At 36.3% G+C, this 24,093-nt stretch overlaps 1 protein-coding gene across 2 annotated transcripts in view; it reads left to right on the top strand.

Moving 5' to 3' along the window:
- Positions 1-24,093, top strand: part of LOC114687328 (cytochrome P450 3A13-like) — a 190,302-nt gene that overhangs the window by 17,654 nt on the left and 148,555 nt on the right. Inside the window, exons 5-12 of one of the 2 annotated variants that reach the window (XM_028861995.2) lie at positions 3,902-4,015; positions 4,303-4,391; positions 4,999-5,147; positions 14,406-14,533; positions 15,764-15,830; positions 18,220-18,380; positions 20,409-20,635; positions 23,522-23,684. In XM_028861995.2, the coding sequence (XP_028717828.1) occupies positions 3,902-4,015; positions 4,303-4,391; positions 4,999-5,147; positions 14,406-14,533; positions 15,764-15,830; positions 18,220-18,380; positions 20,409-20,635; positions 23,522-23,684 (1,098 nt within the window). The remainder of the gene's footprint in view (positions 1-3,901; positions 4,016-4,302; positions 4,392-4,998; positions 5,148-14,405; positions 14,534-15,763; positions 15,831-18,219; positions 18,381-20,408; positions 20,636-23,521; positions 23,685-24,093) is intronic. The other variant, XM_037198463.1, reaches the window with a different exon arrangement.

The raw sequence follows: 24,093 nt of genomic DNA, 5'->3' as shown, positions 1-24,093 counted from the left end.
TCTAACTGTAGAGTTCTTTCTCCTCCTTGAATATGTTCATTGCAAGATCTATTACATCCTTTGAAGGTATTGTAAGTGGAAATGCATCCATGATCTCGTTCTCAATCTGTTAGTGTACATATAGGCTACTGATTTTTGTAAGTTGATTTTGTATCCTGCCTCTTTATTGAACTTGTTCTTCATTTCAACATGTTTTCTAGTAGAATGTTTATTTATATATGTATAAATATTTGTGTATATATGTTCTGCAAATAAGAATAATTTGACTTTTTCTTTTGGTATAATTTCCTTCTGTTGTTGTTTTGCTCTAGCTAGTGCTTTAAGGATTATATTGAAAAAGAGTGGGGATAATGCACAGCCCTGTCTCACTCTTGATTTTAATTTATTTTAATGGTATTGCTTGAATATTTCTCCATTGAGGATATGTTGGCTGTGGGTTTGTAATATAGAGCATTTATTACTTTGATGTTTATTATATATTTTATTTGATGTATGTTTCTTTCATTCCTACTCTCTCTAGATCTTGTATAATGAAGGCATGCTGATTTGTTTTCAAACATTTTCTCAAAAGTATCTCCTCTGACAATGTTGGAACTCAATATGCAGTCCAGGATGATGTTGACCTCCCAGATATCTACCTGCCTCTCCATCCTGTGTGCTGAGCTTAAACACACAGCATCACTATGCTGAACATTTTTAACCATTTATTTATTTATTTATTTTATTTTTATACTAATTAATTTTAATTTTAAAATTATGTGTGTGCATGTGCATCAGTATGTGGGTATGTTCCCATGAATAATGATAGTAATTCTTATTTTATGTCTTCATTATTTCATATATGTGTGTATTATAACTTTCATTATATTATTGCAACAAATACAATACATGATAGCATATGGACATATAATACACACACATCTATATACATATATATCTATATACATATATATGTTGTTAATATTCACCTCCTGTTACCTAATCTTGTCTCTCTCCATTCTTACTATTCCTCTTCCTCTTCTAAATTATTTTTCCTTCTCCTATAATGTCTTTAAAAAATTGGGTGACTTTAATGAATCTGTTAAGTGTTGATTACAAGACAATATATATTGGAAAATTATTTGCAGGAACATAGAGACCCTACTACTCTCTACACTGATAAAGTAAATGGTTCTTCCTTCTCTGGTTGCCACTACATACCTATAAATTGTAAGGGAGAGACAGAAACTCATAAACCCTTCCCTTCTGCATGGTGGAATGTTGATGGGTGTTACCTTGTGAATGGACGTGGGCCACTAATCAAAATTCTGGAACTGCAATGACATTTCATGCCCAGAAGTGAACTTTCTATATGTCTCTATCATTCCTGTGGTTCTTAAATGCATAAGAAGCTTTATTTGTGTTTATTTAAATATGTGTATATGTTTGTGAATATGAATAAAGTGTCCATGAAACCATAAGAGGGTGTTGGATTCCCTGCTTCTAGATGCACAGGCAATTGCCCTACCTGACAGGGGTTCTGGAAACTGAACTCAGGTCCTTGTCAAGAGCAGTATATGTTCTTAACTAGTGAGCCTCTTCTGCAAGCCAGACCTTATATTTCTTCTGCTCCTCTCCCTTTTTCAATCTCCTCTGAGCCTTTGAGTGAGTGATTCAGATGTCACATTTAGGAGTGATCATTCTGAAGTCAACTTTTTTTTACATTGTCTAGTTATAAATTGCTATATGAATCTTTGGCCTTGGTAAAATGAATCTTCTAAGACAAACACTGGCAAAACCAATCTGAGGATATAAACATAAGAATCTGGAGGGCAATTAGATTAGCATCACATTCCATATTCTAGCAACAACAGTTGTTTCTGTACTAGGGCCTATGACATGCTTTTTTTCAGTTTTACAATACTGTATGTCGAGAGATGGCGCAGGTATCAAGAAAACTAACTGCTATTACAGAAGACAAGGGTCAATTCCTAGTAGCCAGGTGGTACCTGAAACTCAACACTAAGTCCAGTCTCATTGGATCTGATGCCCTCTACTGGGCTCTGCAGACACTGCACATTTTTAGTACAGATGTGTTCAAGATATACGTGGAAAAATGATCTTGTAACTATTATTAGCTCCACAGATATGGTGGGTGACACAACGAGCCTCTTTTCTGTCTGTGCTGGATTTGTAAAATTGGATTGATCTTCTAGAGGTCTAGCAACTGTGAGTCCATGTGAGTCATACCCATGCCACGCCCAGAATCAAGACCTTCATGGAACTCCTCCGGCTCTAGCAGTCTTTTCACCATGTCTTCCACTATGTTCCCTGAGCCTCGGGTGTGAGTGGCTATAGGGGTTCTGTCACTTTCAGTTTCCTTAATTTTTTGTGTATAATCTTTATTTGTTCCATGTAGTTAATAACATAACTATATGGAAATATTTCCACTTCCAGTGAAATCTGCATGCCTTTTAGTTTATCTTTTGCCTCTCATTGCAATTGCTAGACACCGGGTTAGGATGTAGTAAAAGGTGAGAACTAGTCTTTTAAAATCATTTCTTAATGGAAAAATCAGTTTTTCTTAACAAAGTGAGGTGCTGGATGAAGGTTTTGTTTGATACAGTTTTTTTATATGTATGAGGTTTCCTTCTCATCATTGACATGTATTTATATCATCGAAAACTATTGAAATATTTCAAGTTAGAATCAAATATAGGAGTGGCAGAAGAATCTTTTCAAGGGGAAAAGAGAATTATAGTGCTCCTTTGCTTATATTTCAGGATAAAAAAATCAAGGAGAGATATTTATATAATATTCAATTAATGCTTGAGCCAATAATACCCATTTATTGGTATTTATGTTAATTTAATGATTACTGTTTCATGTCACTTCTTTTTAAAATAACTCAAGCTGAATATATTTGTAAGTGCAAAATTGGTCTAAGGAAAATTTGCCACTATAACCCTCCTATATGTAACCTATTGTTCTGGTTGCACTTTGGCAACATGAAACAAACCTAGACATAGTTAGGAAGAGAAACCTCAGTTGAGAAATGCCTCCATCAGCTTACTTGTAGAAAGGCTGTGGGGCATTTTCTTCGTTAGTGACTGTGCTCAACTCACTGTAGTTGGTGCCACCCCTGGGCAATTAGTCCTGGGTTATATTTGAAACAGACTGAGCAAACCATGGTGAGCAAGCCAGAAGGAGCATTCCTCCAAAGCTTCTACTTCAGTTCCTGCCTTCAGATTCCTGCCTTGAGTTTCTGCCTTGACTTTTCTCAGTGACAGATTATAGCCTGAGAGTTGTAAGATTACTAAACTCTCTCCATAAGGAGTTGCTTTTTTTCCATGGTGTTTATCACAGCAATAGAAACCTAACTAAGAAACCAACTTTTTCTGTACTGACTTGGAGAATACTTTTGGTTTCCTACCTGTCTTTTCACATAAAAAGACATTGTTTTTCTACAGAAGGATTCACATTGAAATGAAGATTGTAATATAACAACTTTATCCCACACTGGTGGTGTATGTATCTGTACTTTAACTTTGAAGCATTTTATATATGTTATTTATCACATATGTGTGCCTGAATGTATGTATGTGTACCGCATGTGGGCAAGTACTCACAGAGAGCAGAAGAGGGCATCAGACACACAGAACTGGAGTTCCTGACAGTTGTGAACAACCTAATGTAGCTGCTGAGAATTGAACCAGAGTCCTTGCAAGAGGATCAAGTGGTGTAGACCACGGAGCCATTGCTTCAGCCCTAGTTTGAGGAACTGTTGTTGAGGGACTAGTATGAAACCTGCCACTTAGAAGAGGGCTAGTAACTGTTAAAGAATGTTGTCTATTTTATGCAGGTTTTGTAACTGTTAAGATAACCAATCTAATTCAGGGCAAAATTTTTCTTGGTATTGTAGCTTTTTGGTCCACTTGGATTTATGAAAAAAAGTATAACAACTTCTGAGAATGAAGAATGGAAAAGAATCCGATCATTGCTGACACCAGCCTTTAGCAGTGGAAAACTAAAGGAGGTAAGTTAATGAAGAACTTTTTATTGTAAATGGAGTAGATTTTATCAGAGGAGTGGTAGAAATAATATCACACTCTTTAAAGAGATGTTCCTTTGAGCATTACATTGCTAAGAATGGTCTTTGTTTTGTTTCGCTGTTGTGTTGTTTTTTTTTTTGTTTTGTTGTTATTTTGTCTTATGTAGTCGTTTTAAAAATATGATGATCTTTATATAATTTCAAAAGACTTGTTATTTTGGGAACTCAGATGTTGCAATTTACCCTAAGACTGTGTTGTGTTTTGTGTTTAGATGTTCCACATCATCCAAGAATATGGAGATGCGCTGGTGAAAAACATGAGTCGGGAAGTAGAGAAGGGCAAGAGTGTTACCATGAACAAGTGAGTAGTGATGCCTACATTGTCTAGGGACTCTGTGCCCCATCTAGAGACCTCCTTCTGCCTGATAAGTAGATAAATTATTCTGAGGCAAGAGTAAGGGAGAGGCATGAAGTTACCCTGCTGCAAACCACTCAATAAGGAACAGCTCCCAAAAATACCTTGTGAGAGTCTCTTCCTTATGTACCTGAGACAAAATTAGGTTACCAGTTATCATCTTGTATATTATAGAATAGTTTAGATTGAAAGAAGAAAATTTAGAAATGGTGCAGATGGGGGAATTAAAGAAATGTGTGAGGGAGATATATGTGCCACATAAGAGGTCATTGGTTTGACAAGCATATTATAATTGTAACTTTCAGCTAACTAAATCCTCAGGTTTTTGCTGAGTGTCTTAGAAAAATATCAGCAAGAAACAAATTTCTTCTACCTTTTTCATTCAACAGAAGAGGGAGAAGGATCTGGGAATGATGTGGTTAGTAAAATCATGTTGATTTCTGAAGACACTACAATAGTAAACTCAGGCTGTATTGATTATACTGCAGACCAATGGTCACATAGCTCATAGGTTTTGTGAGTAACACATCAACGCACCTGCTTCTTTCCTCAGCTTCTTTGGGGCCTACACCATGGATGTGATCACTGGTACTTTATTTGGAGTGAAGGTGGATTCCCTCAACAACCCCCAGGATCCCTTTGTGAAAAACACCAGAAAGCTTTTTATATTTGACTATTTTAATCCATTGGCTTTCTCTACAGGTATATAGTCTATTTTTCAACTATATTAAGATCTTAGACTTATTTTAATTACCATAAAATATAAAGTTTCCTCATAGCATATCCATACACAATTATTATTTCCCCCATCTTGTTTTCACTCCTCTATGATCTGATTATTTTACCCCCCTTTGAAGTTTCATATCACATGTTGTTATCCATCATTGCCACATACTTTTGTACTTTTTCCCCCCCACAGGAACAACATATTTTTTGAATATGTATTTCTTTTTAAAAAGTAAATAAGATGACACAATGAATATATTGCTGACCTTGATGTTAAACTGCTCATCTTTGAAATACAAACAATAATCATGATGCCCTCCTAAGAGTCATGTTCTGAAAATTAAACTGTATTATAGTGTAGTTTAATTCTATAGCAATATATGATTATGCCCTCCCAAACCCTACTGTCTGATTTCCAGGCTGGTCTCAAACTCACAGAGATCTACCTGCCTCTGCCTCCTGAATACTGGGATTAAAGGTGTGTGCCAACATGCACAGCAAATAATTAAACCCTACATATTAAAATTTGACTGATTCCTTCTGTCAATTTAGTGTTGATTTGAGTACTCAAGTTCCTGTGTCAATATATTAATAAAATACTATTTATCTTAGAAGAAAGAGTGGATAGTATTTATGTATGGAAATAGATTGGAGTTATGATCCTTAGCCAGATCTACTATTGCTCCAATAAAAGTATTGCATCATACCCTGCAGGATGGAATAGGGGACAAAGACCAGATATGCCTTCCAGGATTGTTCAATACTTTTGTACTTTTTGATAGGTATAAGATTATTATGTAATTTCTGTCTTTGAGAATTAATGTCATTATTTATATTTATACATTTACATATATTGAATCATTCCTCCATCTCTTGAATGAAACTTGAATCAAAGTTAAATTAATGCTATCTACTTCCAATGTTTCTCTGTTTATTTTATTATGGATAATATATTTATTTTAAAAGTGGGTGTAGAAGTCACTCACTATTATATTGCAGAATTTATTCTATGACATATCTGTTAGCATTTTTTGAAATTGAGTGCACATATCAATGCATATACATTTAGTGTCATAAAAACTCATGAATGGATAGTTTCTTTAAAGTGTATAAGATAATCTTCTATGTCCTTGTGACTAGCTTTAGTTTGAATTTGGAATAATGATGCATGCTTGTTTCCTATGTTGATATTTGGTGGTTGGTAACATTTCTTGTATCAGGAAAAAGCATTATGATTGATAAACAAATGTGCTAGTCTCTGTATTACTTACTTATTCATTTATTAAATCTCAGGTTCCACGTATTCCTAGCTGGTCTAGAACTGGCTTGTCTGAATCTCACAGTGATCTGTCTGCCTCTGGCTGTTGAGTGCTGAGATTAAAGATGTATCACTATCTTCAGCCTTAGTCTGTGTCCTTAGATAAAAAAACATAGACTGTTAATATTCAGACTTCTTATTGAAAATCATGCATGGATTCCTGACATGTCATTGATTTTCTACTGTCTGGCATTGTTTTGACCCTCTATTCTTAACAGATTTTTCAGCATCATATTTTCCTCCACCTTGTTGGCTGTGTTTGTTTTTTTCTTTGGTCAAACTGATTTTTACATTATGTAATGCAATCAGACTTTATTGTAAAAAATTCTTTAGCATGCCATAGCAGGGATAGCTTTTTTCCTCCTTTGGTTTATTACACACACACACACACACACACACACACACACATATATATATATATATATATATATATATATATATATATACATACATACACATAATATTCACCAGCTCTTGTTTTGTAATTGTGAAAAACATCTTTTTTAAGACATCCTGGCATTTTTGTTTTCCATTGAAATTACAGGAGATATCTCATTGACCTGTCCTTATGTGACATCATCCTTCCTTTCGCACCTTTCAGTAGACTTCTTTATTCTGTGTATTCACTGCATTATCTTCAATGTGAATTGAAAAGTTTCTTCTCTGGTCTTCATATCTGTGTTATACTCTTTTCATTTTGGATCATGATGAACATTTCTTTCCTTCAGTCTGGGAACTTCTGTTCTGTGATTTTATTGAGAATATTTTCTATGCCTTTGACATGGAATTCTTGTAATTGTTCTATGAAGAAAGTCATAGACTTTTTCTTATCTCCCCAAAACTAACAGGTTCCATTCAACTGTTTAACAATTTGATCACTAATCCTGACTGAATAATCTTATTACTCTGCCTTGTCTTCATGCCTACAATTACTGTTGTCAATATGATCCACTCTATCTCTGAGGCTTTCCCGTGAAATTTGTATTTGACCTAATTGTGGGGGCCCACAGAAGTTTCCTAGTGAGACCTGAGCTTTCTATTTTCAGCAAGGCAGCAAAAGGTAATGGACTGATCATGTGTGTGGTTACTAGGTGTTTGGAAGTGTCTGCACTTGGCTGTGAAGTATGCTTTGATTTAGCAAGGGGGAAGCTTTTGGCCCCACACCTTGGAATTGTTATGAAAAGTTTTCTGAAGAACGCAAAGGGACCATTGGTTAGTAACCCGGGCCCTTCCAAAGCTATCCTTTGTTTCTGTCTTTCTTCAAGTTGGCTAGGCCTCTCTTTCTACCTAATATGTCTTATTCCTTTCTCCTTAAGAGTATCCTAGAAAATATGAGAGTAGGCCCCCACACTTGATGATATTTTCATTTCTGTCATCATTTTATTTTGTTTTTCTTCTGTATATCTCTTTACCAAATACCATCTGAATGCCGTTATTTAATTTCCTTAATTCTTTCAACATTTGGTGTTTCCTTGGAGATAGGCATGTATTCACTGAATTCTTTGAACATAATTTACAATCACTTTGATCACTTTTTTTTAAAATTACAAACTGGTCTATGGCTCAGACTTACTGTTAACTAGTCCCTTTCTTCTAAATCATTCCATTTCTATTAATCTATGTATTGCCACATGTCTCATGGCTTTACCTGTGTTCCATTACAATCTTGCTGCCCCAGTGGCCTGCAGTATCTTTGCTGACTCTGTCTTTCTTCTCCCTGTAACTTCATTTGGATTTCTCACCTACTCTAACTTGTCTTGCCATAGTCTAAAGCAGCTTCTTTATTAACTGATGGTAACAACACATAATCACAGCATATAGAAAGACCATCCTACAACACTTCTTCTCTTCTGTCTAATCAAAACAGAAGGTTTTTGTTATAATATAGTAAAATTATATATAACACAACAGCTATCAAGCAAGAATTACAGTTATAATATCTAGTCCATTTATATTTGGCAATATTAAAGAAAATACTCTATCCTCTATTTGTGAATATAAAGTTTCATATTTAATTTACTTTTTATCATAACCAAGGAAAACTATAATTATAACTATCTATTCTTCAACTCCATCAAAGACCCCAAACAATATAATATTACCTAATTAAACAGGAAGGGCATTACAAGCAACTTCAAAATTCTAGAAATGACAGAGACATCTGGCTGCCTAGACAGTCACTCAAAGTTCTTCTGTAACAATGGGGCATCCATCTTCAGCCTGTAGGCCTAGTCATCTGGCAGACATTTTAGAGAAGCAGGAAATTTGAAGGATTGTTTAGCCTATTGGTAAAGTTCACCAGTCACTTATCTCTGTGTCATGCAGAATGTCTGGTAGATTCTCCTGTGAAGCAGGAACCTGAAGGACCATCTCACCACATTTAAGCAAATTTCGGTGGGCACCTTCTAATGAGTCCTGCATGTCAAGTTTATACAACATACTGTCAAGCAGTCCAGGCAAGAGCAGTTTCTTGCCCAAATGGCTAGCCTTTTCCACATTATAAGCAAACTTCATAATGAGTTTCTTCTATGCCCATCATCCTCTTTGAAGTAATTGTTGCTGCAAGGAGCAGATGTGTCTCACTGTTCAGAAAAGTCTAAATTGTTAAAACATTTTAAATCCCATATGATATAGGTCTTTGAAGTGTGTGAAGATTAGCTATCTAATTGAAATATAGCTTTGTATACCTCAAAAGCTTAACTAACATGACTATAAATTTGACTATTATACATGACTATTAATTTGTGTTTCTTAACTATACATTACATTTTTAAATGAGCTGCATAAACATAATAGCCTAAACAAGAATAGAAATATATATACAGTACAACAAAATTAACTTTAAATTTGCATCAATAAACTAAAATCCATACTGGTAAAAAATATGTATGATTGACAGGTTTTTTTGGATTAAAGTAGAAAATCTACTCTCTCCCCAACATTTCTATATTATATCTCCCCTTTTTTAGAAAGAGATTGACTATCATAAACCATTTATAATCCACACAATTAAAATAAAAACAAACAAGTAAAAATAAAATAAACAATATTTTGGGAATTTGGGCATAGCTTTTCATACTACTTCCTGCTGAATGGGAGCACTGGCAATCTTAAGGGGAACCTGAGAAACTTTAGAATTATGGTTAAATCTTGGCTGTAATAGATTGTGAGACTATATCATATCAGCCAGGTGCCTTGAAGCTGTTCTGGATTTGAATCATCTGGGCCATAGCTTCCATTGGAAACCTCTTATGGGGTCTTCCTTGATGGAACCATATTAACCTAGAAGGAATCCACAGTTTCTCATCTTCTATGGAGGCAAAAGCAAAACCTCTTTTCCAAGGTAACAAGGTTCTGACTTAAAACTTGGAATCAAGATATTTCTAAAATATATATGCATTGATTTAATTTATCAGCCTTTGCAATCAAATATCTCATAGCAGTTAAAAAAAATACCAAAGACAACACAATAATATGCAGTATTCATCCAGACTCTCTATGTATTTTCCATCTTTATGTGGCTTATATTATTTTTATTACTTTATTTCTTATTTAAAGACTTTCTCTACACAATTTCTTCTTTTCTCTCAAGCCTATGTGTATTTTTAAACACACTGTAACCAGTTTAGAGATTTTGTCCGTCTGAATTTGCTTTATTATATGTCTTTAATCCTTTTATGACCAGGAGAGTTTTTAAACTGCTAAGCTATGACTGAAACAGTGACCCTGGATGCTGTTTCTGCCCTGCTCTGCTTTTTGAAGTGGCACAGATACCAACCAGTCATCCTTACCTCCCCAATTCTGGGAAGCTGTATGAAGTAGCTGGGAGAAGAAGCCTCTTGGTGTCAGGGCCAGTAATGTGACCTGAACTAGGAAGCTGTTCTTGGCTCCATTTTAATTTTTTTTTTTTTAGCTCTCAGGTTTTTTTTTTGGTTTTTCAAGACAGGGTTTCTCTGCGTAGCTTTGCGCCTTTTTCCTGGAGCTCACTTGGTAGCCCAGGCTGGCCTCGAACTCACAGAGATCCGCCTGGCTCTGCCTCCCGAGTGCTGGGATTAAAGGCGTGCGCCACCACCGCCCGGCTAAGCTCTCAGGTTTTATGTGGAAATTCTTTCCCCATGTTGGATACCAATTGCAGACTGAAGCTTCCCAGTCCTTCATACTCGTGCCTGGGCAGTGGCAATTTTTATAAAATAAACACTCAGAGGCTTAATATTAATTACAAACTGTTTGGCTGTTTGGTCTATGGCTCAGGCAAAGTGCTAACTAGTTATTTTATCCTTTTTTAAAGATAATTTTTAGTTCAATTTACATACCAAGAATCCCCCTCTTCCCTCCTCCTGCCCCTTCCAGCCTCCTCCTCCCAACCTACCCCCATTCTATTTTACAAGTTGTTATGGCCTCAGATTGGGGAGGTACATTTAGTGGAGGCAGGTCCAAGCCCCTTCCTTCCCCTCAAGACTGTGTGAGGTTTCCCATCATAGAAGCAACCTCCAAAATGCCAGCTCATGAACCAGGGATGGATTCTGATGCTACTCACATGGGATCCCTTAAGCAAATCATGCTACACAACTGTATCCTTATGCAGATGGCCTACTCCAGTCCCATGTAGGCTGTACAGCTGTTTATCTAAATTTCATGAGTTCCTACTAGTTTGCTTTGGTTGTCTCTGTAGGTTTCTCCATCATGATCTTGATGCCCCTTGCTCATAGAATCCCTCTTCTCTGTCTTTGACTGGACTCCTGGAGCTCATCATGTTATTTGGCTATAGATGTTTGCATCCGTTTTCATCATTTACTGGAGAAAGGCTCTATGATGACAGTTAGAGTATTCACCAATCTGATTATTGGGGTAAGCCAGTTCAGGCACCCTCTACACTGTTGTAGTAATCTAAACTGGGGCCTTCCTTGGGGATTCCTGGGAACTTCCCAACACCCAGTTTCTCTCTATCCCCTTGATGTCTCCCTCTCTTACAGTATCTGTTTCATTGCTCTCCTACTCCATCTGTGTTCCAGCTTGATCATCACATTCCCTTATATTCTCCTCCCCAATCTCCTACCCAGGTCTGGGAGCCTGCCCACAAGAGTCTTCCCTGCTGGCTGGCAACTGGGGCATCAGTGGGTGGGGATTCCAAGGGACTGGTTGTGTCCCAACACCTAGGTCCTAGAGGTAGGACTCTTTGTGGAAGAAGAGTCACTCACCTCTTGGTCAAATGAAAGCTGGTGGATTCTGTGTCTCAGGAAGCCACTGTGGTTGCAGGGGTATGGGTAGATTTAGAGTAGGGCATGAGACTTGTAGATTGCAGGGCTCAATGGGAAGTTTAGTGGGGAGCCTGTTCCCAGGAGTCTTCCCTGCTGGCCAGCATCTGGGCAGCAATGTGTGGGGGTTCCCAGGGACTGGTTATGTCCTGGGGCCTAGGTTCTGGAGGCAGGACTCTGGGTGGGAGAAGAGTCACTCATTTCTTGGTCCAATGAGAGCTGGCAGATTCTGTGTCTCAGGAAGCCAATGGGTCACAGGGGGATGGATATGTTTGAGGTAGGGCATGTGTCTTATAGATTGCAGGGTCAGATTAGGGGGTTTGGTGGGAGATTCTGCCCATAGTAGTCTTCCCTGCTGTCTAGCACTGGAGCAGCAATGTGTAGGGATTACAGGGGACTGGTTGTGTGCCAGTGCCTAGGTCCTAGAGTCACTTTGATTTCTTATCCTGTGTTGTGTACATTACCTTTATGGGTGGTTACTCTGTGATTGAAGGATAATTGATGTAGTTTTTCATGTTACTTATGCTTTACAACTCTGAAATGCCCATCTGTGGTTACATCAATGGTTATGTTTTGTTATTTTTTTAAAATTTTTGTCATCTTTCTCCCTACAATTGGAGTTTTTTTCAGTTTTCAGGAAAGCCTGGGCTGTACTAGGTTTGAGGTGATGTTTTCTTCTGTTAGGCTTATGTTCAGGACTCTAAGCTCTTCTCCCAGTGATTCTCTGGTATTTGATTAGTGTTTGCAACAATAGTTATTAACAGTCAGAAAATTATCTATGAAAACAGAGTAGCAGTTGATTTAAAAACAGTCATTAGACATTCTTTAAGTACCAACTATTTTAGGGGAAAAAAACAGACTCCATTCTCTCTACTCTGACATGTTAGCTATTGTGGGTAAAATGAATAAAGAGGAAAAAGAAAAATAAGTTATGGTAGGACTAGTGATTAACAGAATTTTGCTAAGAGGGACAGAGTGGAGCAGCAAAAATATCATAGTAGAGTAAAAAAAATGTGGGATGCAGGAAGATTTTGGAGTTTGGGTTAAAGATAAACTAGAAAAAAGAGAGGATAGATTGTGCAGTCATATGATGTAGTGCAGGCCCATTTTCAAGAAACTTGAGCCACAGAGGTCCTTTTACCAAAGAAAGTCTAAGTTACTAAGATGAAAGAAAGAATGTATGAAAATGTTTCCAAAAATATGAAATTCCAAAAGATTTGAAAATTTAGAAACAGGGATGCCTTCCTACATTATCCTTGGATATTTTATAAATAAGGAATATGGAATAAGGAAAAATGACAATGGAGTTTAGGTATTGGATAATACAACTAAATATTCAGAATATTGGGTTATCTCATTACTGGGAGAACCTCTGTATTGTTATCCCCAACTTCATGTTGAGTTTCAGCATCAAGTTCTTCCTGGACCATTCCCCATGATTGTGATAGGGGCAGATGGACCAGTAGGCAGTGGTTGGACCATGATTATTTATATCTTGAGAAATTTGTAATGTTTTCTTGCTAATCATTGGCCTTGTTTGTTGCATTAGATATGAGAACACCAAGAAAAGGGACATGACTTTGTCAATAGTGTTGAGGAATATCTTTAATCCCTGCTGCATAGCAATAGAGGGTAGAAGGTTTTAATTCTTGCCCTACCTGGCATTCAATCAAGATGCTTCCTTAAGCCAGAGGCTAGGGATGGTGCCTGGCTAGCATATATAAGGCTGTGCCTTTCATCACAAACACTGCAATTTTTCTTAATTTTTAAACAGATTTTGCCTGCTAAACAAGTCAGCTTTCAAACTTGTGGTTCTCTGACCCAGCCTCCAGAGCACACATTTATAATTTATTTTCATGTATGTTTTGTGTATTAATGTTGTTCCATGAAAGAAATATACACACCTGATTTTTGGTTCTAGTCACTGGGTAGAAGTAATGATAGCATGATCAACCTATCATTGCCTTTTTCCAAGCATGATGGAAAAGACTTACTCCCTCAGTTTCTATGTTAGGCCTTAGTTTCCATTGACAATTCTCATAAAATTAGGGAAATCGCTGCTGTTCACAATTTTCTGAGAACATTAAGTAGGAAAAAATGTTGTCTTTTTCCTGAATTTTCTCAAAATACTTCATCTTTGCTTGCTTCTATGATTTGGTTTTATTCTGTGTAGTACCTCAGTGGGTAGCATACAACAGAATTCTTTTCATGTTTCTGCATTCAGTTGGTAAGAGTTTTGCTTGTAAAATCCCTTTGGTAGCTTTAAGTCACATTTCTACACAGGTTTCCTTCCCAAGATTTATTTTGATTTTAATAATGGGGCAGTAGAAGCTTCCAGAAACAGTTCTACACTTTCCCCTAGTTTTCTAAGGTTTGCAATGCCTGTGTAAAACTGGTAAGAATTATCTGTTAAATATATCATAATAAAATTCCACACTGAATCTTTCTGGAGATGAACTCTTCACTTTATGTTTTTATTTAGAATTCAATTATTTTTTGGTGTGATCTACTTTCTATATTTTATAATTATACTCATTTCTACCACAGTTATTGCTGTTGTTTTGATATTTCATTAAATTATTGAGATTTTGTCATTGGTGAATAAAATAACTGTCAGAAGCTTCAATTTGCATTTTCATAATTTTTTTCTTTTCTCTATAGCACTGTTTCCATTCCTTTCCAGAATATATAACAAAGTAAACATCTGCATCTTTCCAAGTGATGCTACATCATTTTTTAAAAAATTTATAGAAAAGACCAAAAAAGATCGGCTTGAAAATACCCAAGAGGTAAAATATGACACAATTTATTATAATTCTAAGTTGGTGATATCAAAAGATAAACATTTCTTATAGAAAGCCCTCATAAGATATTTAATGAATATCTTATTTGGTCTTTTCAGTTTGAGTTGTATCGTGCCTAGAACTTCAGCAGTATCTGTGAGCTTGAAATTTTTACTTATATAACCCAGTTTTTCCAGAAGAGTTTATATGCTGGACTAAGGATAAGGATGTTGGTAGCAAATCCCTGACAGAAGGCTGTCAGGGAGTCAGTATCATGTCTGAGGAGGTGCTACTGCTTATTTCTTAGTATTCAGAGGTTCAGAGCATTTGTTGGTGTGGTTGTTTGAGAGACAATGGCTAACAAAGGGAGTGTCACTATTAGGAGTTGTGGCTATGTTGGAATAGGGATTGCCTTGTTGGAGGAAGTGTGTCACTGTGGAGGCAGGCATTGAAGTTCCATATATGCTCAAGCCATGCCCAGTATCTCAGACCTCTTCTGGTTTCCTGTCAATATATAATAAGACCTCTCAACTACCACTCTAGCACCATGTTGCCTATATGCTACTTTGTCTTTTCCATGACAATAATGAACTAAATCTCTGAACTTTAAGCAATCCACCAGTGATAAATGTTTTCCTTTATAAGAGTTGCAATAGTCATGGTGTCTCTTCACAGCAATAGAAACCCTAAGACCTAATGACAATCACATAAAACCTAGCAATGTTTTGCAGAAACAGCAGTTGATGAACAATATGTCAAGGAAATTTGATGTTGATGCACAGGACTTATTTCTAAACAAGTGCCTAAGAAAGAAGAAGAAACTCACAACTATCCAACCATGAGTCTGTCCTCAGCAGCTACACATGCTTAGAATGAGGGAAAGACATGAGACATGTTGTTAGACTTTTTAAAAAAATTTTTCATGACAGGTTTTCTCTGAGTAGCCCTGACTGTCCTGGAACTCATTTTATAGACCAGGCTGCACTCAAACTCAAAGATCCACCTGCTTCCCAAGTGCTGGGATTAAAGGTGTGTGTGATCACCACCGGGCTCATTATAAACATTTTGTTCCCCAAAATCTATGGGTCAGTGTTTTGTGTTACTAGTGATTCTGGCAACATTAGCTGACTTCTTATGTAAACCATTTCCTCACAAGAGAGTTTAACTTCTTAGATTTATACTTATTTTTGACCAATCAAACCACTTTCTGCTTTTGAAATTTCTGTCTCCTTTCAGCACCGAGTGGATTTTCTTCAGCTGATGATGAACTCCCAGAATTCCAAAGACATGGAATCCTATAAACGTAACTAAGGATAATTTAGGGTCTAAAGGGAATGAACAGGGGGAAGGGCTTCTTTTTGAAATATAAAGGTGTAATTCAAGCAGAGAAAGCTTTCTGCTAAATTACAAAAAGACATAGACAGGCTATGTTATATGAAGCAGCCTAAGGAACTTTCTAAAATCATCAAGTATAAGCATATAGAAAATGTCAAAGTTATTGAAATTTCCATCTAAGATAGGGAAGTTACACCCACGAAATATCATAAACATGGCTTGAATTGCAACAACAACAGCTGGCCTTCCAACATAGATGGAGAAAATCTCATGAGAACCCATCCTTAGATGAAGGGCTCCAGGTAGTTCAGAATAACTGAGGGAGAGATAATTAGTCTTCCCAAGTGATGAGTCCCTGACCAATTCTAAATGGTCAACCCAGAAACAAGTACAAGTAGAGAAAAGTGAATAGACTCGGCAGGTTGTATATATGCTTATTTATCAGTATATATAATAAAAATGGTTAAAGAAGAGGTCCTAAATTTGAGAGTGAGTGGAGAGGTGGCATGGGAGGGGTAGAAAGGAGGAGAGAAAGATGGAAATGAAATAATTATATATTGATTCAAATTTTTTAAAATCTGAAGTTCTGTTATGAGCATTGATTTCACACTCCAAGAGTCTTCAGTGATATGTGGGTTACTTACATCAATCAAATACTGATTCTCAGCCTCAGTCAGGGCCACTCAATCAGAACCTCTACTTTCAAATCTGTGTCCAGAGCACCCAATAAAGAAATACAGTGTCCAAATAGCAACTTTCACTGTGGTTTATTCACTGGAAGTGTGTTCACAAGCTTAATGGACTGTGGAAACTTATTTTTCCTTTCACATTAACATAGTACATTAAAGAAGAAAAATCACAGTGTTTGCAATATATTTCTTCTACGTTCGTTTGCTCACTGTGACTGGGTTTAAAATTTCAGAGTAAAGCTTCTTTCCATACATTGGTAATACAATGTATGCTTTGAAAATGTTAATTAATGAATTCCATTGTTAATCCTACATTTGAAGTCAATGTCCAATTTTTGTTATTTTATTAAACAATTTTTAAATTTAAATATATTTTGATCATATTCTTACCTTCCCCAAAGGCCTCCTGAATACTCCACCCAGTGAATATTAAGTTCAAAAGCAAACAAAAGCCCAATATAAAAGAAAAAAGTGTAATACAAAAGGAAAAATTACCCAAAACTAAGGAAACAAAATAAAACAATATCAAAACCAAAAAAAAAGCAAACACCAAACTGAAACCAAATAAAAATACACACACACACACACACACACACACACACACACACAAAAAAAAAAAATAACTGTAGAGTTCATTAATATGATGGGCAACTACTCTTGAACATGAGGCCTGTCCTGGAGTCGATGATAATTCCCTGTGCCACACCACTTGGAAAAAAACTGATGCTCCTCTCCCAACACATATAAAGGACAGTTCAGTTGTTAACATTTTTCCCAGCAGATAAGATTTTATTTATTTGTTCATTTTTAATGAACAAAGTAAAATACAATAACATAAAAAAACTAGTGAATCAAAATTAGGGAAGACAAATTAGCAGAAGAAAAAAAGTCCAAGGGAAGATACAAGAATTAGAGACTCCACTCATTTGCACACTCAGAGATCCCATAAATACACTGAACTAGAAGCTATAATATACACAGAGGACCTGCTAGAAAACTTTGCAGGCTTTATGCATACTTCCTCAGTCTCTGAGAGTTCATATGATATTTCATCATGTTGATTTCCTGGGACCTATATTCTTGGTATTGTGGGTATTCTCAGGTTCACTGGCTTTTACATTCATCTTGACATCTCTTCTGTTGGATTCCCTGGACTCTGAGGAGAGGGATTTGGTAGAGACAACCCATTTAGGATTGAATGTTCCAAAGACTCTCACTCTTTGCCTAATATCTGTTAGTGGTTCTGAACATTTGTTCCCTTATGCTGCAGGAGGAAGCTTCTCTGATGATGGCTGAGCAAGGCACTTGTCTACAAGTATAGCAGAATACCATTAGGAGTCATTTGATCTCTACATTTCTTTTTTTATACCAGTATTATTTGGTTTCCCCTTGGCCCCTGTGATATCTAGTCTTAGGTTATAGATCATCTAAGCAGCACCAAGTCTTGGTTGCTTTTCATAGAGTAGGTCATAAGTCAAATCAGTTATTGGTTGGTTACTCCCACACGTATTGTGCCACCATTGCCCTTGCATATCTTGCAGGCAGTACACCATTGTAGATAAAGTGCAGTGTGCCTTCCTGTGTCAAATATGGTACAACAAAGCAGGTGAAGGCTCTGTGTAGGCACTAGCTTTTATAATTGACATAAAATGTCTAATTTCATTTTAGCTCTTTCTGATCTGGAGATCCTGGCCCAATCAATCACATTTATTTTTGCTGGCTATGAGACAACAAGCACTGCTCTTTCCTTTATTACATATTTACTGGCAATTTACCCCAATGTTCAGAAGAAACTCCAGCATGAGATTGATGCAGTCCTGCCCAATAAGGTGAGTAGATGATGCTGGGAGCCACAGGAAAATTTTCAAACCTCAACAAGAAACACTACTTCCACACTTGCATTTAGAATTATAGTAAATACAGTAAGAATTAATTCTTTGAGCAATAGTCACTGAAAATCTAAGACAAAGAAAAATTTATGCATAGAGAAAAACTAATCTCTGTAATTCTGTACTCACCCTGTAATAAACACTATCTCTATCTACAATGACACAGTCCAAAAACATGCATAAAATTTCTTTAGATTTTTAAGGATAAGCAAGTATTAGTCAAGTGTCTTCTTTAAACTTAAATGGGTGTTGTGCCTGCATGTATATCTGTGTACCATGTTCATATCTGACACATGAGGAAGCCAGAAGAGGGCCTCAGATTCCCTGTAATTAGACTTCCATGAAATGTGCTCACCATGTGGGTACTGGGAACTGACCCTGGGTCCTCTCGAAGAGCAAACAGTATTATTAACCACTGAGGCATCCTATCCCCCTATAACTTAAACAATGGACCTGACAGCTGTATTATTACTAAAAATGCTTTGGCATGACTATTAATGGGGCCTTGCATATCTTGGGTAGACAGGCTGATTCAGCTATCCTTTTTATTACTCCTCTCTTGAATCACATAATTAGACTCAAGCAATCACATCATGGCAGCTTCCAACCTAAACTGTTCACCTCTACATTATGCTAGCTTTAGTGGTCACACAATGTGACAGCCACACATCACATACACTATCTTCTCATGTATGCCCCAAACTGTATGCTATGGGTGTGAGGTACCAGAAATCTGGGACTGGCTGTGTTGTCAATGAGGTACATACAAAGCATCTTCAGACCTCATACTCACCTCCTATTTTTATTTCATTCTGTCACTGTGACAAATGTCATGATCCAAAACAACTATGGGGAGGGAAGCATTTACTTCAGCTTACATTTTCACATGACAGACTATCACAGAGAAGAGTCAATGCAGGAACCAAAGACAAGAACTTGTAGGCAAGACTGCCTGTCACTCTACACAGCACTTCTTCTGACCAAGGTACTTATAGTCAAAGAAGCACAGTAGGGGCTATGGAGGATGCTGGCTGCTCTCTGGCCCCTCACTGACCTATTATTATCTAGATGTTCTCATGCAGCTCAAGGTTATCCAGTCAGGAAATAATACTACCTGGAAATTACTGGAACCTACCCCATCAATGAATAGTCAGGACAAAAACTCTCCTAGATATATTCACAAAATAGTCTAACCTAGCAATCCCTAGTCTTTCAATTTAGTCCTCTTTCTCGGGTGACTCTAGCATGTGGGATGCTGAAAGTTAAAGATTTATAAGAACAACATATGAAGTAACAAGGGAAAGATTTTTTTTAGAAACTGAGCATGGAGCTGAATAGACCTCTCACTAGAATAGAAATTGTTTGCTCAATTAGGCTCATTTTTTAGGCTATTTTCCCATAATGAGTTCCAAAGGGAAAAGATCCTATTGAAGTTAGTCACTGTAATTTCATATACTATTCCTGTTTAATATGACATTGATCTGCAAATTGAACATCTGTAGTATTATTAAATTTAGACATAGGATTTAAACTGTGAGTTGTCCTCTGAAAGGATTTATATGGAATTTTAAAAAGGAATTTAATGTTCCCCACATTATATTTTTCAGTCTGACTTGTGGATTCCCTATATTAAGTTTTCACAACCTCAACAGCTAATTTATGTTGAATGAGATTGACATAATAAGCCATTCATTACTACTTAAAAGGAAAACAGTACAAAGGAAAACTGAAGATTTGGGACCTAAGTGTAAGCTTATGTGAATGTTCTTCCATATTCACTTCACCATGCATTTCAGTGAATCTTTAGTATGTCAACACACATGACTCTGGTGAATAGGATTTATTAATGGTAAATCCACTCATTAATCTTGGTTGAATGTGGAGTTTATAAAAACTTAATAGTTCTGAATAGATTGACATGAAAGTTTTAAATCTCAAACAAGCAAAGTCTTTTTTAAATTTTCCTAGGCACCTGCCACTTATGAAGCCCTGGTAAAGATGGAATACCTGGACATGGTGGTGAATGAAACTATGAGATTATATCCAGTTGCTACCAGGGTTAACAGACTCAGTAAGAAAGATGCTGAAATCAATGGTGTGTTCATTCCAAAAGGGACAGTGGTGGTCATACCTGTCTTTGTTCTTCACCGAGATCCAAAATACTGGCCAGATCCTGAGGAGTTCCGTCCTGAAAGGTAAAAGGACACTGAGAAGGGAAATATACACAGAACCAGACTTCTTTATTTATGTTAAGATGTCTTTACTATAATCGCATAAATGTGAATTTATATTATTGCATGCATATTTGATTTTAAAATATATGTAGTACTATTTAATAAATATTGTAAAAACTACAGATATTTCAATTTACCAAAAAATTTCAGTTCTATATTTTGAAATTTTTTTAGTCTTAGACCTGTCTTAGTCAGGGTTTTTAATGTTGTGAAGAGATACTTTCACCACAGCAACTCTTCTTTCTTCTTTCTTTTGGGATGGCTTACAGCTCAGAGGTTTAGTTCATTATCATCATGGAGGGAAGCATGGCAGCACGCAGACAGACATCTGGCTGGAGAAGTAGCTGAGAGTTCTACATCCAGATCAGGAGGCAGCAGGGAGAAAAGACTGAGACACTTGGCTTGCCTTGAGATCTTGAGACCTCAAAGCCCACCACCAATGACCACTTACCACAAAACACCAGATATCCCAACAGTGTCAGTTCTTCTGAGCCTATGGGGCCATTTTTATTCAAACTACCACAAAACCTTAATAAAAATTCCATTAATATTATGATATCTTTCGACATATTTTGAAGTGTGTGTAGGGATTAAGAAATTAGAAAAACATCAGTTTTCTTCTGTCTTTATAATTGCTGATTACATTCTATAACCTCTGAATGTATTTTATGACACATGCTTGTGAGTGTGTGTGTGTGTGTGTGTGTGTGTGTGTGTGTGTGTGTGTGTGTGTATGTGGGTGTGTGACAAAGAGAGCAGCAACAATTACCATGATTAGGATATCACTTATATCTTTCTTAGGGTTTTATGTTTCTATTTCTTTGATGCTGTCCAAGATTGTCATAAGAAATCTCTGGATACATCCTCAAATATAGGTATCATTTCCCAAATATAATAATCCATTGTATTAGACACTGGTGCACATAGAAGGTGCAGAAAGCCTCCTCTTAGATGGTTCAAGGTGCATCACTGAGGATGGATGCTAACATAAGTCCCGTTAGTGTTGTTTCTGTCTGTTTTGTGAAGGAAACTCCCTCATACTTGTCCAGTGGGTGACTCTCCAAAGTCAAGTCATCTACTGATCAGAAAGTTGATATTTTCATCCTTCTTGAATCTGAATCAGGATATTTTGTGAGTGGGAAGTAATAAGCAGTCTGTGGGAATTGTATGCAACATGGAAATAAGTGCTAGGTTGCCATCATTGCCTTACTAATAAAAAATACAGGATCATATTTTATCTTATTTTTTTAATTTCAAGATTATTATTTGGAATAACATTTCTTCATTCACTTTTCTCCCTCAAAATTCTCCTATAGGTCCATCCCCACACTTCTACAAGTGCATGCCTCTTTTTTCACTGATTGTTATTTAGGTGTTATTTAGGTGCTCACATACACCTCTGTGGATATACGTGTATATTCCTATAAATAACCTGTCCATTCCATGTCATGATACTCATGTAAAAATGATTTTTTATTATAGATGCAGTTGAATCAGGAGGCCAAGATTTTAGACAAATAGTTGTTGTTGTTTTTTTTTTTTTTTTATGAAGTTCTTGGTACAAGAAGGCCTTGTATTCTTTGCCATGTGTCCCTGGTGTTGGCAAATGGTCTATGGATAGTGCTTATTAGAGGAGTGGAATGGAGTCACCTAACTCCTGTTTTCTAGTTAGGTGAATTCTATGTCCTTCTACATAGCCACCACTTCCACCTCCGTTAGCTTAGTGACCAAAAATGGGCACATTATTCATTGTGCATTTCTATTGTTGGTACAGCTTTCAATCATATAATACAGACTCAGTGGGCATCAGTGACTACACCAGGCAAGAGGAATGCAAAGGTTAAAAATGCTGAGGTTTAATCAAATGCAGTATATAAGATGTCTACAAAAGAATGCTAATGTTTCTCATCTGTGTGTGCGTATGTGTGTATGTATGTGTGTGTATGTATTTGCATGTGCAAAATCTTCCTCAACAGGATTCTATCAAGTTCATCTTACACACATGTGAGTACAATTTACACTGGACTCCAATGCTGTTCTATAAATAGCATAAAATTATATCTCAATCTTCCCTAATACTTAATAACTCTAAGAGAATAGATGGTTATTAGTCTTCTAAAACATTTTTCAGAATCAGCATTTTTATTTAAATAATTATTTCAGAAATCATATTCTACATGGACATAGGTCTGTACTTTCAATAGTTTTTCCCATAATGGAGGAGGTGCAGACAAAATTCAGTGACAACAGAGTAGGGAAGCAGCATGTGTCCTTGCAAACCACTTCAGTTGATAACTCTTGGAGGAGGGAGAGACAATCAAAGATTTTGTGAAAAAGGGCTTTAATTGAGGGAAATGGGGGGCTGGAGAGAAAGATCAGGAAGAATCTGAAAAATATTAAGTCGATTAGAATGAAAAAAAGGATAGGAAGGAAGGAGAGGATGGCGAAGAGAGAATGGAATAGAAACATTTCATCCTTCCCAATGAGCAAATACATAACTCAAGTGTCAGGGCAATTTCTTCCTTGTTCTTTACTTTTACTTTGTAATGTTTACACAGTGGGAGCACATGACTTTCTTAATATTTTAAACTTTAAAAACACATTAATTTGAATGAACATTAACCACACATCATCTTATTAACTTTGGGAGTTTCTTTGATGTAAAGTTGTAGAAAGAACTTTAACTTCCAAACCTCATAATGAGTTAACTTACCATGATTGCAATAGTGAACACACTGATGTGCCCTGTGTGATTCTGGATGAGGACTGTAGGTAAAAACTGTAAACATGTCACTCTTGTGCACTTCATGTTTCATTATTTGTATTCTTGTTCAATTGTGACACCAGGTTCAACAAGGAGAATAAAGATAGAATCAATCCTTATACATACCTGCCTTTTGGATATGGTCTTAGAAACTGCATTGGCATGAGGTTTGCTCTCATCAACATGAAGCTTGCAATTGTCAAAATTTTGCAGAACTTTTTCCTGAGTCCTTGTGAAGAAACAGAGGTGAGGCAGAACATATACTGTTTGACAGGTTTTTGTTTTTTATTCATAGGCATTTTCATAAACTTGTGGATATATATATGCATATATATCACATATATGGAATATATTGATTGATTTTTAATAAATGTTTTCTCTGTCAAAAGATCTATATAAAGTCATGCTTGAGCCCTAGGGCCCTTGAGTTCTGGAACAGTTAGCCTGTGTCTAAGTTCAAATGTTAAGATCATATAGTGTCAAAGATGATATTCTTTCTATTATTATGTATAGTATCATTGAATTTGAGTATCTCTTGTTCAAGAATATATGCATTTTTAAAATAACAGTTATTATAAACATTTTTATACTTGTATATAACATATATGGAAAATATTATATGCTTTTTATTTGTTATTCTCTCCTAAAATACATC

This window comes from Peromyscus leucopus, chromosome 23 (assembly GCF_004664715.2).
Source record: "Peromyscus leucopus breed LL Stock chromosome 23, UCI_PerLeu_2.1, whole genome shotgun sequence".
Lineage (NCBI taxonomy): Eukaryota > Metazoa > Chordata > Mammalia > Rodentia > Cricetidae > Peromyscus > Peromyscus leucopus.
This window is presented reverse-complemented; position numbering and strand designations above follow the sequence as displayed.